This window comes from Salvelinus sp. IW2-2015, linkage group LG9 (genome assembly GCF_002910315.2).
Source record: "Salvelinus sp. IW2-2015 linkage group LG9, ASM291031v2, whole genome shotgun sequence".
NCBI classification, from domain to species: Eukaryota; Metazoa; Chordata; class Actinopteri; order Salmoniformes; family Salmonidae; genus Salvelinus; species Salvelinus sp. IW2-2015.
The window spans coordinates 26886610-26899675 of NC_036849.1; the positions used below are offsets into that span (position 1 = coordinate 26886610).

The 13066-nt window shown below is 41.0% G+C and overlaps 1 protein-coding gene across 6 annotated transcripts in view; it reads right to left on the bottom strand.

The window, feature by feature from the left end:
- The window catches only part of LOC111968889 (arf-GAP with SH3 domain, ANK repeat and PH domain-containing protein 2-like), a 108783-nt gene extending 104696 nt beyond the window's left edge, over positions 1 to 4087 (bottom strand). For all 6 annotated transcript variants that reach the window (XM_023994834.2, XM_023994833.2, XM_070445241.1 and 3 more), the window contains exon 1: positions 3520 to 4087. In XM_023994834.2, coding sequence (XP_023850602.1) covers positions 3520 to 3645 — 126 coding nt within the window. In that variant the 5' untranslated portion in view covers positions 3646 to 4087. The remainder of the gene's footprint in view (positions 1 to 3519) is intronic.
- Positions 4088 to 13066: the final 8979 nt, after the last annotated feature.

The window sequence follows — 13066 nt, forward strand, 5'->3', positions numbered from 1 at the left end:
GGGTTTCACACTGATGTGCTATCCTGTAACACACATTTACCTTTGAGTAGGAAACTGCACAGTTTGTTTGCAACCCATAAATCAGAAACGACTGACAGCTGAAGTTCCATAAAACCAAAAGAACAAGAACAATCATATCAAAGCACTATGGATTATTCAACCGTTGTTCAACGCTGATAGTCAGTCAGACCAGCAATTTAGTACTTGAGGCTTCGTTCCCATTGTGACTGTGGCCAAAGCAAAGTAACTTCTGCACAGTCAAAGAGACTTCCTTGCTCAAAATGAGAATGTATGTGATCAGACAAATATAAAGCAAGTCTCTTGTAAAATTACAACTAAGGCAGGTAGAACAAAGGCATGGAGAAGTTGCCTCATTTTACAGCAACCCAGAGGGGCGTTAATGACAAGGGACAAACATCCTCTTAGTGGACCAACTGTTTTTATAGTTGTGGTTTTTAGGCCACGGTAATCCGAGTAACTATTTTAGTAGCTCCACCTCTGCTGGACACATTAAGCCCATTTATTTGGAGATGAGAGACAAAGCTTTTACAATCCACAAGCTTAATTAAAGTTCTGTCCATTGTAATTGGTTTATGTAGAAATAAATCACACAACAGACTAGGTCCCATTAAGCCCTGTAAGTGGCAGTGTCTCCTAGATAGTGTGTCTCCCTGTGCTACACTGTGGGGATAGCAGGCTCATCTGAACAGACCTGGTCAATGCCATCAGTCCAGTCTGAGGATGAAGGGTGAGCATATCACTCATTCCAGAGCACTCATAAGAGACAAGCTATCATCACATAGGACTGGAATCGGCCCACGTGAAGCAGACGTCATGCCATCTGGTCCACAGATATTCACCCTAATCGCACCCCTCCCACAATTAATCTCTCACTCCAATAAGTACAGCCTTAGCACGAAAGTGCCTAGTTTAATGTGAAACCAAAACTTGGATGCCAAAATGTGTAGGCCTAAAACACCAAGCTGACAATTATCAAAGGCAATGATCAAAACTGAAATGGCAATGGTTTTTCTATTTATTGCGAAACATTGCTGCACTGTCGAGATTTTTCAGTCCTGAAATACAGACTTGAGTAGGCTACATTCAGACAGTCCTCAACTGTCACCTCAAGGGCAAAATGGAGACGCTAGCAATTTTATAGCAAGACAATTCTCTAGTCACAGAATCAGTACAATGCTGGGAATCCAAAACAGCCCCATCAGATCTCCTTCGTGCACTCTAGACTGTGATGTCACCTAATGCCCATGTGAAAGAAAGCCTTTAGTGTATACAGAAAATAAAGCAGATCTTTATTGTTAAGCCATTAACATGGAGGGAGGAATAGGAATTGTCTGTTTGCCTCATTACATTTTAATAGGACGTTCCGACTGACATCTTTACCAGGACAAAGACATGCCGATGTCAAGCTCTTTCCAAAAGCCAATGACACATTGTTTGATTAGCTAGCTAGCTAGCGTCAAGCCAAATGGATAGGCTCTGAAATTAAAAGATCAGTTGATGTTTACTGGTCATGAAAGCATACAGTTACTTGCTGTATAACTCTGATAATAAAGCTAAATGTGGAATAATCTGAAATGTGTAGTTCTGACTATACTTTTCAAGAGGTGATGATATTAAAACCAAATAGTTTATCAAATGTATTTAACAATCCCTTGGAAATGGCATTGTAGTTGTCAACGGTTTTAGCGGAGCTGGGGGTCTTTTGAGATGTTTTATTGATAACGACCTATAACCCAGTGCATTTCCAGTTGTCACTAGTTACCACAGCCATGAAAACAAAATTGTGCTTTTTGGTCTTAATTTAAGGTTAGGCATAAGGTTACCAGTGTGGTTTAAAATCAGATTTATAAAAAATAAAAAAAAGTTGTAGACATAGGCAGGGCTTAGCCATAATTATGACTTTGTCGCTGTGGTAACAAGTGATGACCAGCTTTTCCTGGTCAGGTCATCAAGAATTTAAAAAACTCCTGGCCCCACTAGGCCACCAAAAATCAATCCAACCATTTTGATCCAGATTTGTATTTATTTATCGAAACTGACACCAGGGAGCTGCGTTCCACCTTTGGGTGTCTGTAGAAAGATTAAGCACCAACAGGTGCCTGCCCCATCAGACCTCCAGAAACACAACCCTTCTCTCTAATTCGGGTGTGTAGATAAATCAGTCTGAGCTTCCCTGGAATCAAAGCCTCAATCCGGTGCCAGGATGTCATTCCGACAACATGCACTCAAGGTTTGAGGCGTGTAATATTGAGTAATATTCTCTCAAGTCAAATAACATCTAAGAGAGGGAAAACGTACTATCATAAGGAGATACTGTCTGTATGTATGCATGAGGAGGACAAACTGACTACCTTTGTTTAGCATGAACCTACTGTCCCTCCTGCAGCATTTCATGAACATGGATGAAGATAAGCAGCACACCTTGCATGCAAACAATGGCAATAAAGCAGATTTGGAGACATGAACAAGGGCTTAGATGGGTCTCCTTTGACTGCCAGTCAGTATTATCCCAACACATGACTGCTATGAAATGTTGCATTTATGGATGACATCTGTATCTGTTCATGACTGGGCATTTCATACACAACATATAATGGATCCAGGGCAGGCACAATTAAAAAAAGATACCCATGTGGGAAATGCTCAGTCAGTGCTCTCATTAGGCTGTATAGGGTTAGGGGGTGGGGGTGGGTTTTCATAGAACAAAGCAGAAGTGGTCTTTCTGTTAACGACCTGCAAGTTTGATGAAGCTTACCTGCCCCGGTATCTGTGCCGTTAGAGACCTCTCAAACGCACAGATACTGGGGCAAAGCTTACCCATCTATAAACCACAGGAAAAGTCCTATTCTCGGGCGTGGCCTATTGATGCAAAATAAATACCGAATTTATTGAACAGGTGCCACATTAATTGCAAAGCTCTTCTATTCCTCAATAGACATTAAAAATTAAAAATAAAGAAAATGTAGAGCGATTGTTTGCATGATAACTGTTTCCATTGAACTGTCCATGTTTTCGTGGGAAACTCTCGATATTGTCATCTGGGCCAAGATATTCGTTTTTGAAATCGTTGATTGTAAACTAATGGTCAAAGGGGATGTCCCAAGTAAACAAAGCGGCTAATACCGATTATGCGGTTCAATTATCCAATAAAAACGATGTGGCTATTATTATATTCTGTACATAACAGCAACATCAAAACGGTGTAAAATAAATGACGATTAGTAGCCGAATTGGAGAAAACAAGTTTCCACTTTCCTCTGTGTGTGAGAGCAATGCCAGAACAAATGGCTCTAGTGATTGATGAAAACGCCCAACAATTCGGGAAAAAAAGCCTACTGTGATGATATAGAATTTTGCCAGTTAGTTTAGGGTATAACCGACATAGGTACTACAACTAGGTCTAAGTAATGCATTATAACCTTCGACGTGTCCGGTGATGCTACCGAATGTGGACCTTGAAGTAGCCTATAGGCGTTTGGAATTCACCACACCACTCACCTCCTCCAAAGCAGTCACGGTACTCCTACAGTGGGACATTCTAGTGGTGAAGTTTGATGCAGTTGGCGCTTTATAATCTTCATTTGTCTCCGCCATGAACTCGAACACTGTAATTTGGTCCGGCATACTTTATCCTTTAAGAAAATATATTGTATTCCTTCCTGTTAAACACCCGGGATTTAATTAGAATTTGAGAAAAGCTTACGTTTACAATAATATAAAAGTCTGATAAAATGCTCTCATGTAAAACATTGCTGGATGTGTGTTGTTCCCTTGTTCGCGCTCGAGCAGTCACACTGCAACAATGTTGCGCGCCTGATTGTAACAGTCGCTGCGGTAGCCTTTCCGATTCCAGATGGCTCGCGGTCACTGCTCTTCCCCGTCAATTTGGCGGGTCCCACTCGATTTGCAGGGAAATCCAAAAAGATTAAGCTTCTATGATTTTCTCTTCTGTAGGTGCCCTCTCTCTTCCGAACCTCAGATAAAGCCTGTGAACTTCTTTCCAAGCATGGGAAACAACGAGGCGTTCTAATGCAAGCTCAGAAATTGACAAAGGTGAAGGAGGGATTCAATGGATGTGCACTATCCAATGGAGATCACCAGCTGGTCAATTTGACCCAATCAGAGGCGATGGAAGGCGTGGTCTCTGTCATCATTACAGCGGCATCCAGAGGTTTTTTAAGGTAGATCAAAACTCCTGAAATAGCCTATATAAATAATATTGAATTTGTTTATTTTTATGTTTCCATCAATTTTAAGATTAAACTGTGTCAGACTAAGATCTATTTTCTTAATTCCTACGCACATTAAATTACAGTTAATTTATTGTTTTGGCCTACTTCCATTTTTGTCATTTATCAGATGCTCTTATCCAGAGAAATTTACAGGAGAAATTAAGTACCTATTGACAGGTTTTTCACCTAGTGGGCTCAGAGATTCAAACCAGTGACCTTTTGGTGACTGGCCCAACACTTAACCACTAGGCCAGTGGTTCCCAACCAGGGGTACTCGGTCCCATGGGGGTACTTGGTCTATAAACAGGGAGTACTTGAGAAGACTCATGACACCATAGACCTACTGGTAAAATGCATGTGAGGGGATACTACATAAGTACTCCAGGCAGGGCAAAATTCAGTTGGTGGTAAAGTAACCAAAAAAGGTTGGGAACCACTGCACTAGGCTAGCTGCCACCTAAATGGACTATACAATGAAAGCTTGGGGAAATAAAATTATTATTAGCAACAGCTTAACATTCAAAGTCTTGGAAAGTCACTAGAGAGTGCATTATTAATTATTTTATGGTGCATTTGCAAAAGGGTTAGGCTATATCACCATATTTTCCATGCTGTTTGATGGTTAAAAATGTAGATACTTTTTATGTTTGGGGAAAACATGATCTCTTTGAATACAGTGTTAAATACAGAACATGCGTATTTAAGTCTTTATCAGAAGAGCCTTCTTTTGACGTTGCTATATCAAACAATCCTGCCTGTCATATGAGAAAACAGTAGTTTAAAAATATGTCTATTTCTCTCTCGTTTCATTATTATTTTATTGTAGAATGTATGATAACACTAACTTCCTGTAGCACTTGCTTTCTTCCTGTAGGGCTCCAGAGAGCAGGTAGACTTTGTAATGTAAAATCCTTAATCCTGATTGACTCCTTCTGTCATTTCAGTAGGCCTAATTCACCAAGAGGAGAAGGAGACGGATTGAGAGAGATGTAGAGAGATGGAAAGACCAATAGAGAGACAGACAGATAGGCAGGCAGGCAGGCAGACCGAGACAGAGACCTGAACACTTGGTTCTTATGACACGATGATCACTTCCAGTTTACTGCCTCCTCTCTCTGTCCACCTTTGGTCATGGAGGGAAGGCAGGCTCCCATTTTAAGAAGCATTCATACAACTAATGTTAACACTGACAAGAAGTTTCTACTATGGCGATGGTAGCGTTGCACCCTGCTGTGTCGGAACAAAAGACTAATTAAAATGATAATTTAGTGGAGGATTACTATCTCTATCTCTGTGCACTCTACTAGAAAAGCATGCACCAATTATATCTAGTCATATTAGTACTGCCATGATACAGTGAGCAGAGTATCCTCATGGGAGGAAACACTCACTTGTTTTTTAGAAAGTACAGCCAGAAAAAGATATTAAACTTTCATATTGCTTCCAAAACATTGTTGAGAAGTAAACAAAATAATTTAAAAAAGTCTCTCCCACGCTGTAGATTTCAGAGGGAGCTTGAAGGAGCGATTCACTCAGCTCCCAGTAGGCTTGTGTTTTTCCTGGGCTTTGTGATGAAGAATCTGCTGACGTTCCCTGGTTCATTCAACCTCGGCGGGGCCGCCACCATTTATAAATAGAGACCCAGTGGCAGGCTGGAACCCTGGGCAGCTTTTAAATCACAACACTGGGCTGTGTTCAGTACCCCCAACACATTATTTTAGCTGGGCAACGCCTCTCAACATGCTGCTAAATGAACTAGTTGATAGTGTGGAGGCTCGGGCTGACCCTCACTCCCAATGAACATCTGCCAGCCAGAGTTACAGCACTGAGGCCAAATCCCACCTTGATTATTAACATGTTTTCACATTGTTGCACACTGGGATGTGGTTGAAAGGATCATCATTCACTCCTCTCTGTATGGGCTCGGGGTTCTCCTGACCACATGACCTGACTGGAAAACTCTGGGCCCTGGATGATTATCCTGTGCCCATCGAAAGTTTGAAAATGAAACTCAAGGACAGACTTTTCTTTTAGCCAACATAACATTCCACTAGGCACAGACGTCAATTCAACGTCTATTCCAAGTTGGTTCAATGTAATTTCATTGAAATGACATAGAAACAACGTTGATTCGACCAGTGTGTGCCCAGTGGGATGTACATATAGTCTTGGATTAAAACCAGTATCCATATTGTGATGCCTCAATGTTTTGTTGTTGGTTTTTACAGCCGAGTTGTTGCCAATTTGATGATCTAGTCACGTTGGTGGAGTTTAATTAAACAGTTGGTGTAAATATCATAGAAGAGTGTAATTGTCTTTAGGACAGCTGTTTTTTAGTTTGTGTTTCTTTACGTTATATGGAAATGTTGTACTGTATGTGTGTCTAGTTTTGTTCAATGTTGTGTTAGTGTATGTAAGTTGTTTTGTCTGAAACTTTGTTCCCCCTGCTGCTGTTGGACCAGGTCTCCCTTGAAAAACACATTTTATCTCAATGAGAAAACACTGTATAAATAAAAGTTAAATTAAAAAAACTTTTAAATTGAAGTGCTTCGAAATCAGAAACTGTCAGTCTGCCTAATAAACTGAAAACAAGCTTGTTTATTAGTCAGTGGACATCCTCTGCCGGACAGAGAATAATCAAAATATCAGACGCAGTGAATATCAACTCGGAAAGCCAACTGTGTTTATTACTGCAGATATCAATGCATGACATAAAGGTATTGGCACTGCTGGAGAACTTCTTTGAAATTAGAATTTCAAATGCACTTAACACAAGTCCAACAATCCCTTGATTCTGCATTTCATTTGACGTAGTGTATGCCAAGCGGCTCTCTTCTTTCAGAATAATCATACTACAGTGTAGAGATACATAATTCACGTTCATACAATATGGAGTATTACTTACACAGGAGCCAGGATCCAAAGACAGTTGCAGACACAGAGGACAGTAGCCCAAAGCAGACATAATTCTGTATTAAAGGTCTCTTGGATGTTCATGATTACCATTATGTCCTACATTGAAAAGGCCGACCCATGGGGTGGGGTTCTGGTACATTCCGTCTTCTGATTCTGGTCAGAGAAACACCACACATCCAATGAAGTTTCATTGACTTGGCACTTCCTTGTTATGGGAAACTAACATCATGCCAAAGCAATGATCTAGATGGTTGTAATGGCACTTTTTCCTAATTCCACTGCCGGGGCTTTATTCCTTCGTAGGGTTGTGTAAGTAACAGGTGGAAGAACCACGCAAATCATTTATCCACTTTCAAACAGGATTTGAACAAGTTGATGTTCGATCTGAAGAATATAACATTCCAGTACGTGCTCTGATTTGGTATTGTCTCTTGTGGATTAACATGAAGAGGGCGCAATTGCCATAAATAAGAATGCCTAGCTACTCTAAAAGGGTCTGGCACAGTCAATTGTGTTGGCCTTTCCGAAAGATGTTGTTTTGTGTGCACGCTAAACCAATGCTTGTTAGACAAATGGACTGAATGCAGGCATGAATTGAATGGTCTCTCAGGCTCTTTTTGGTCTACAGTAGGACAATGGAACTATACTGAGGGAAATGGAAGATGGCGGACGGGAGTGGTTCTCTGTAACAAGCCAATTCCTCTCTCACAATAGTAACAAATCCTCTTCTGAAAACCACTGTAATCTGAGAGGAAACCTATTTTTAACCCAAAGCTACTTTCTCGTACTTTCCCCCCACCTGTGCACTGCACATAAGTCTCTCTCTCTCTATGGTTTCAGATGCCTTGCAGAGAAAAGACTGAAGGAACAGCGGGCTAGTTTGACTATGAGCTTTTTATAACTCACAGATGGTGGTGCATGAAATGTGATGTCATCGGCTCATCAGCTCATCACTGTCAAATACTTTGCACCTTTCACTCTTGCCTGCTAGTTTCATCAACAGACCAGCTTGCATCTTCTTACTCATACTTATAACATAATTATTCATCCCCAATACCTCTTCTTATCATTGTCAATATTGTCATTACACTAACTGTGACGATAAGTAAATAAACAGAGATTGATATTTTGAAAAGTGAGGTGCAGTAGGACTCTTTTGTTGTTAAAAACAAAGCTCCACAATCCTCAGGCTGAAGTTGAATGAGTCAACTTTGTGGTTTGTAAAAAGGTTACAACATCTCTGATCTAATATTGTCTGTCCCTGTCCGTCACATTGATCCGACACTGACTGCTTTGCTTTCCTCAACTCAATGTACGATTAAGGGATTCTATTTTTTGGCAAGGTGAAAATGTCAATTAGGGCATAGTAAGTCAGTTTCGATTACAGCTTACCAAATCAATGGGAATTCAATTTGCGGGTAAAGATAGATTGTTTCTCGCACTCTCCGAAGCTAACTGCAATTCATAAAGTCTCAGTCTGTTGCATACGATGATCTATGATGTCAGTTGGTTTTGCTGTTTTTGAGAGGTTTTATACAGCAGTTCAGAGGGATATGCAAATGTACCATACATTCTCTCACATTTGTACCACTTCTAAAGAGTGAATCGACTTGATTCATCTTTTATATGATAGCTTTTGTCCGTTTAACCTCTAAGCCTAATCCCGTGCACTCCTGTGTGTAAAAATGAAAGCTTCTGACTGATGACTCTGTGTCCCCCAACCTTGAAAAGATCAAGGACATCAAGCTATTGATTTACCGCTTAAAACCACCTAATTAAAGGCATCTCTAAAGACCTGAACATCAGGAAGTGTGCAATAGACTACCAATGACATCTTCCTGGAGTAATGTCTAAATGGTATAGTCATTATGATTTCCTGAAGGATTAGTTCCCACAAGCACAGACACAGACTTGGGTAGGCTACTTTCTAAATGTCATCCGTTACAGTTACTAGTTACCCGTCCAAAATTGTAATCAGTAATGCAACTTTTGGATTACCTAAACTTAATAATGTAATCTGATGACTTTCAGTTACTTTTGAATTACTTTCCCCTTAAGCGGCATTTGGTGTGTCATCATAGTGGTCTCTGACTTGTGGTCAGACTTGTGGTCACACTTTCAGGTGGAACAATCTTAAACTTTAGACTTTTTTCAATGCTGAACTGAATGTCATTAAGAAAAAGAAAGTTATTTATTTTTTCGCAAACATCCTTTCTGAATTTAAAAGTAATCATCAAGTTTTTCTAAAGTATCTGTAATCTGATTATATTATTTTTGCTGGAAATGTAACTGCTCATGGGCACACTTTTTTGGTAATATGATTACATTTAAGCTATTACATGTAATCAGATACTCCCCAACCCTGCCCAGACATATAGGGTGTCTCAGTCCTTTCATTTTCTCTTACAGGGAACATGTCAACCCTCCTCATCATCTCCTGGTCTCCACACCCCACCCCCACACCACACCTCATCAAGTCCAAACCCCCACCCAGGGAATCCTCTCACTCAATCGCAAACCCTGGAATGCAATCAACTAAGTAGCACCTGTTCCTTAGCTACAATACACTAAATAATATAGAAACACATTTGGAACAGTGATATATATTTGGTATACTGGTAGTGTTTCGGCAATAGATTTGGTAATTGTAACGCATCTGAAATGCTGAGAGTATTATCAATAATACACAGAATTATGAAGCTGAAAAGGATTCATATAACCTTGCGTATGTCTCTGAACCATTATTTGCTGTTGCTTTATGGTTGTAAAACACAAACAAAGAGTAATTTTATTTGTCATTTATGGAAATCTCATATAGAGTTATTTGATGATTGACACCTTCCTGTCTCGCTTGGGAACACATTTTTCATTCTGAGGTTGCATTTTATAAGCTGCAACTCAACATTCTTGACAGACGAGACCCGTCTCTTTATGAGATTAATAAATGGAGGCGGAGGGAGGTGGAAGGTACCTCCGTTCTCTCTCGTATTAGTCCCTTTGTTGTCATTTAGATGGGGGCACTTTTACTCACTGAGTAATATATCAGAGATGACAGGCAGTGGTGACAGGCACGTTGTGCCAGAGCACTCTAGTCTGCTCATGTAGCAGAGGATGCAATATAGCACATTCCTCTGTCCCACTTTCAATATCAAAACCATTTAGAGCATATGCTGTATTTCAGTAGAAGTACATGGGTCCCAGAGGGCAGACCTTTTCATATGCTCTTAGCTGGCTGAAATGGATAAGACTTTGGAGAGGGCTAGCCGGCTACAACCACGGCTGCCGACTCCTATCACCTTAATTGAATATAACCCTGGGTAACCGTTTGTGAGCGAATTGCATTTTAAGCCTGGACTGAATCAGTGTCTCTCAAGAACTATAAACCCATGTCAGAACACTGACAGTTCTGTAAACCCCCCCTAAGTGACAACCTGTCATAGTGAACTTCCCAGAAAGCCTCACTACTGCCACTACAAAAGTAGAAGAAGACTGAGATGCATTTGAACTGGTGTACAAAAGAGAGAGATCTGCTGAGATGGATGGATGTGGAAGAAAAAAGTGTATCTCTGGGGCATGTTTTTCATTCATTTGAATCGGGAGGACAGTGGTGGTCCTGCTGCTGGGTATTGCTTCAATTAACCGTTAGCCACAATCCTCCCATCACTAGCATTGCCTGAGGATGCTAACCCAGCATATGAACTCAAAGTCTATCCTCAGTGGAGATTTCATAGATGTAGAAGGGTGAGTTCAATCAGACTGAGCGGTTCAGAGTGTTGGTAAAAGAAAGCCCTCATGCTCAGTAATGTTGATGAAAAAATATGATTGCCTTCATGGCTGTGTCAATCACATAAAAGCAAGTCTTCAATGATTGATATTGTGTGACAGCGCTGAAACCTCGATCCCTCTTGGAGAGAGAGAAGATTAGATATAGTAGCTCTTTTAACATTGGACAAAATGTCAGTGTTTTGCAGAATACCATAGATACTGTATTAGCTGAAATATTAGGCCAATGTATTAAAGAAAAAAGGTTAAAAGAGTAGTATTGTAGCGTCCACTATAATCTATTATAGCAACAAAACACAACGGCCTGCATTACCAGACCTATTCTTTATAAGGCTAAAGCTATAATGAAAGGATTAACACACAAGAGGCAAGATAAATATCCAGGATGATAAGATAAAGATCCAGGATGATAAGATAAAGATCCAGTATGATAAGATAAAGATCCAGGATGATAAGATAAAGATCCAGTATAATAAGCCACAGGAGTATTGTAATATTGACCCTATTGTAAGTCACTTTTTATTATTGTTTTATTGAATTTTAACTCAAACAGTCTACCTGCATTGAAGCCGCTCAACATTTACATTACATTCAGTCATCTAGCAGACACTCCCTTCCAAAGAGAACCACAGGAGGAACCATGGGTCAAGATCCCCGCCCAAGGGCACATCGACAGATCTCCCACCAAGTCAAATCAGGGACCCGAACCAGCGACCTCTTCGCCACCAGCCAAGCTCTGTAAGTCACCTTGAATAAAAAATGTATTGCTTTGTTGTTTTATCCTAATCTGTTCACGTAACTGCAGACTGGTATTTACAGTCCCAGGCCACCCAGCTATACACATCATTTGTTATGTTGTAGTAAATAGTCAGAAAACTCAGAAAAACAGTCCATAAGAGTCAGCAGGAGATGCTACTTTGAGTAATTAAGGACAATCACTGGGGATTTTAGGGAAGGTAAAGGTGCCTCTTTAAATTTGGGTCTGCTCACTCACATTCACTCCCCTCCCACCCAGCCTGCATCTATAGTGTTGCCACTGCAGTGCTTGCTAGTGGTTAAGTAGTTGCTGGGGTGATCATTATCTCCACTCTGGGGTATCAGGATAATAAGGGAACGTGTTTTCTGGGGTGGTTGGCATCACAGGAGGTTGGCGGTACCTTAATTGGGTAGAACGGGCTTGTGTTAATGACTGGAGAGGAATCAGTGGAATTGTTTCAAATACATCAAACACATGGTTTCCAGGTGTTTGATGCCATTCCATGTGCTCCGTTCCGGCCATTATTATGCGCTGTTTTCCCCTCAGCAGCAGTCACATTATCTTATTCCCATTCCTCCAGGGCATGAATTCACATTCACACATGGCAGCAACAGCACCCGCAATGCAATGAATCTGAAATTATGCTGCTTCTCTGCTGTGGCAGGGAGAGCAACGGGCTTCCAGGAAGAGCTAGAGTACAGGCATTTGTTTTGTTATTGAATTAACAAGGCTATTTCTAAGGTGCAAGAGGGAAGAAGGGAGAGAGAGAGAGAGGGGGAGATGAAGAGAAGGAGGGAGAAGGGGAAGGGAGAGAGAGGGAAGGGATAGAGAAAGGGGTGAGAGAGGGAAAGACAGAGAGATAGAGAAATAGAGAGAGAGAGAGAGGGGACATGAGGTCAGGCTCAAGGAAAGTGAATACTGACGGTCCCTTCCTTCTGCCTAAGAAGCAAAGAGCTAAAAGGGTTTTGTTTTCCTTCACAAAAATAGGAGGTGTATGCATGCACTTAACCATTTTCTTCAAATATGGTGTCCGTGTGGGAAATCGATGGGGGTGTATTTCAGGTCTGTCTGTAGCCTGGGCCAGTGTGAGGCTGATATAATCTTTCCAGAAACAAATCTCTCACCTTTGCCGCTTGTTATAGACCTCCTTCAGCCCCCAGCTGTGCCTTGGGCACCATATGTGAATTGATCGCCCCCCATCTATCTTCAGAGTTCATACTGTTAGGTGACCTAAACTGGGACATGCTTTAACACCCCGGGCCGTCCTACAATCTAAACTAGATGCCCTCAATCTCACACACATTATCAAGGAACCTACCAGGTACAACCCTAAATCCATAACCACGGTCACCCTCTT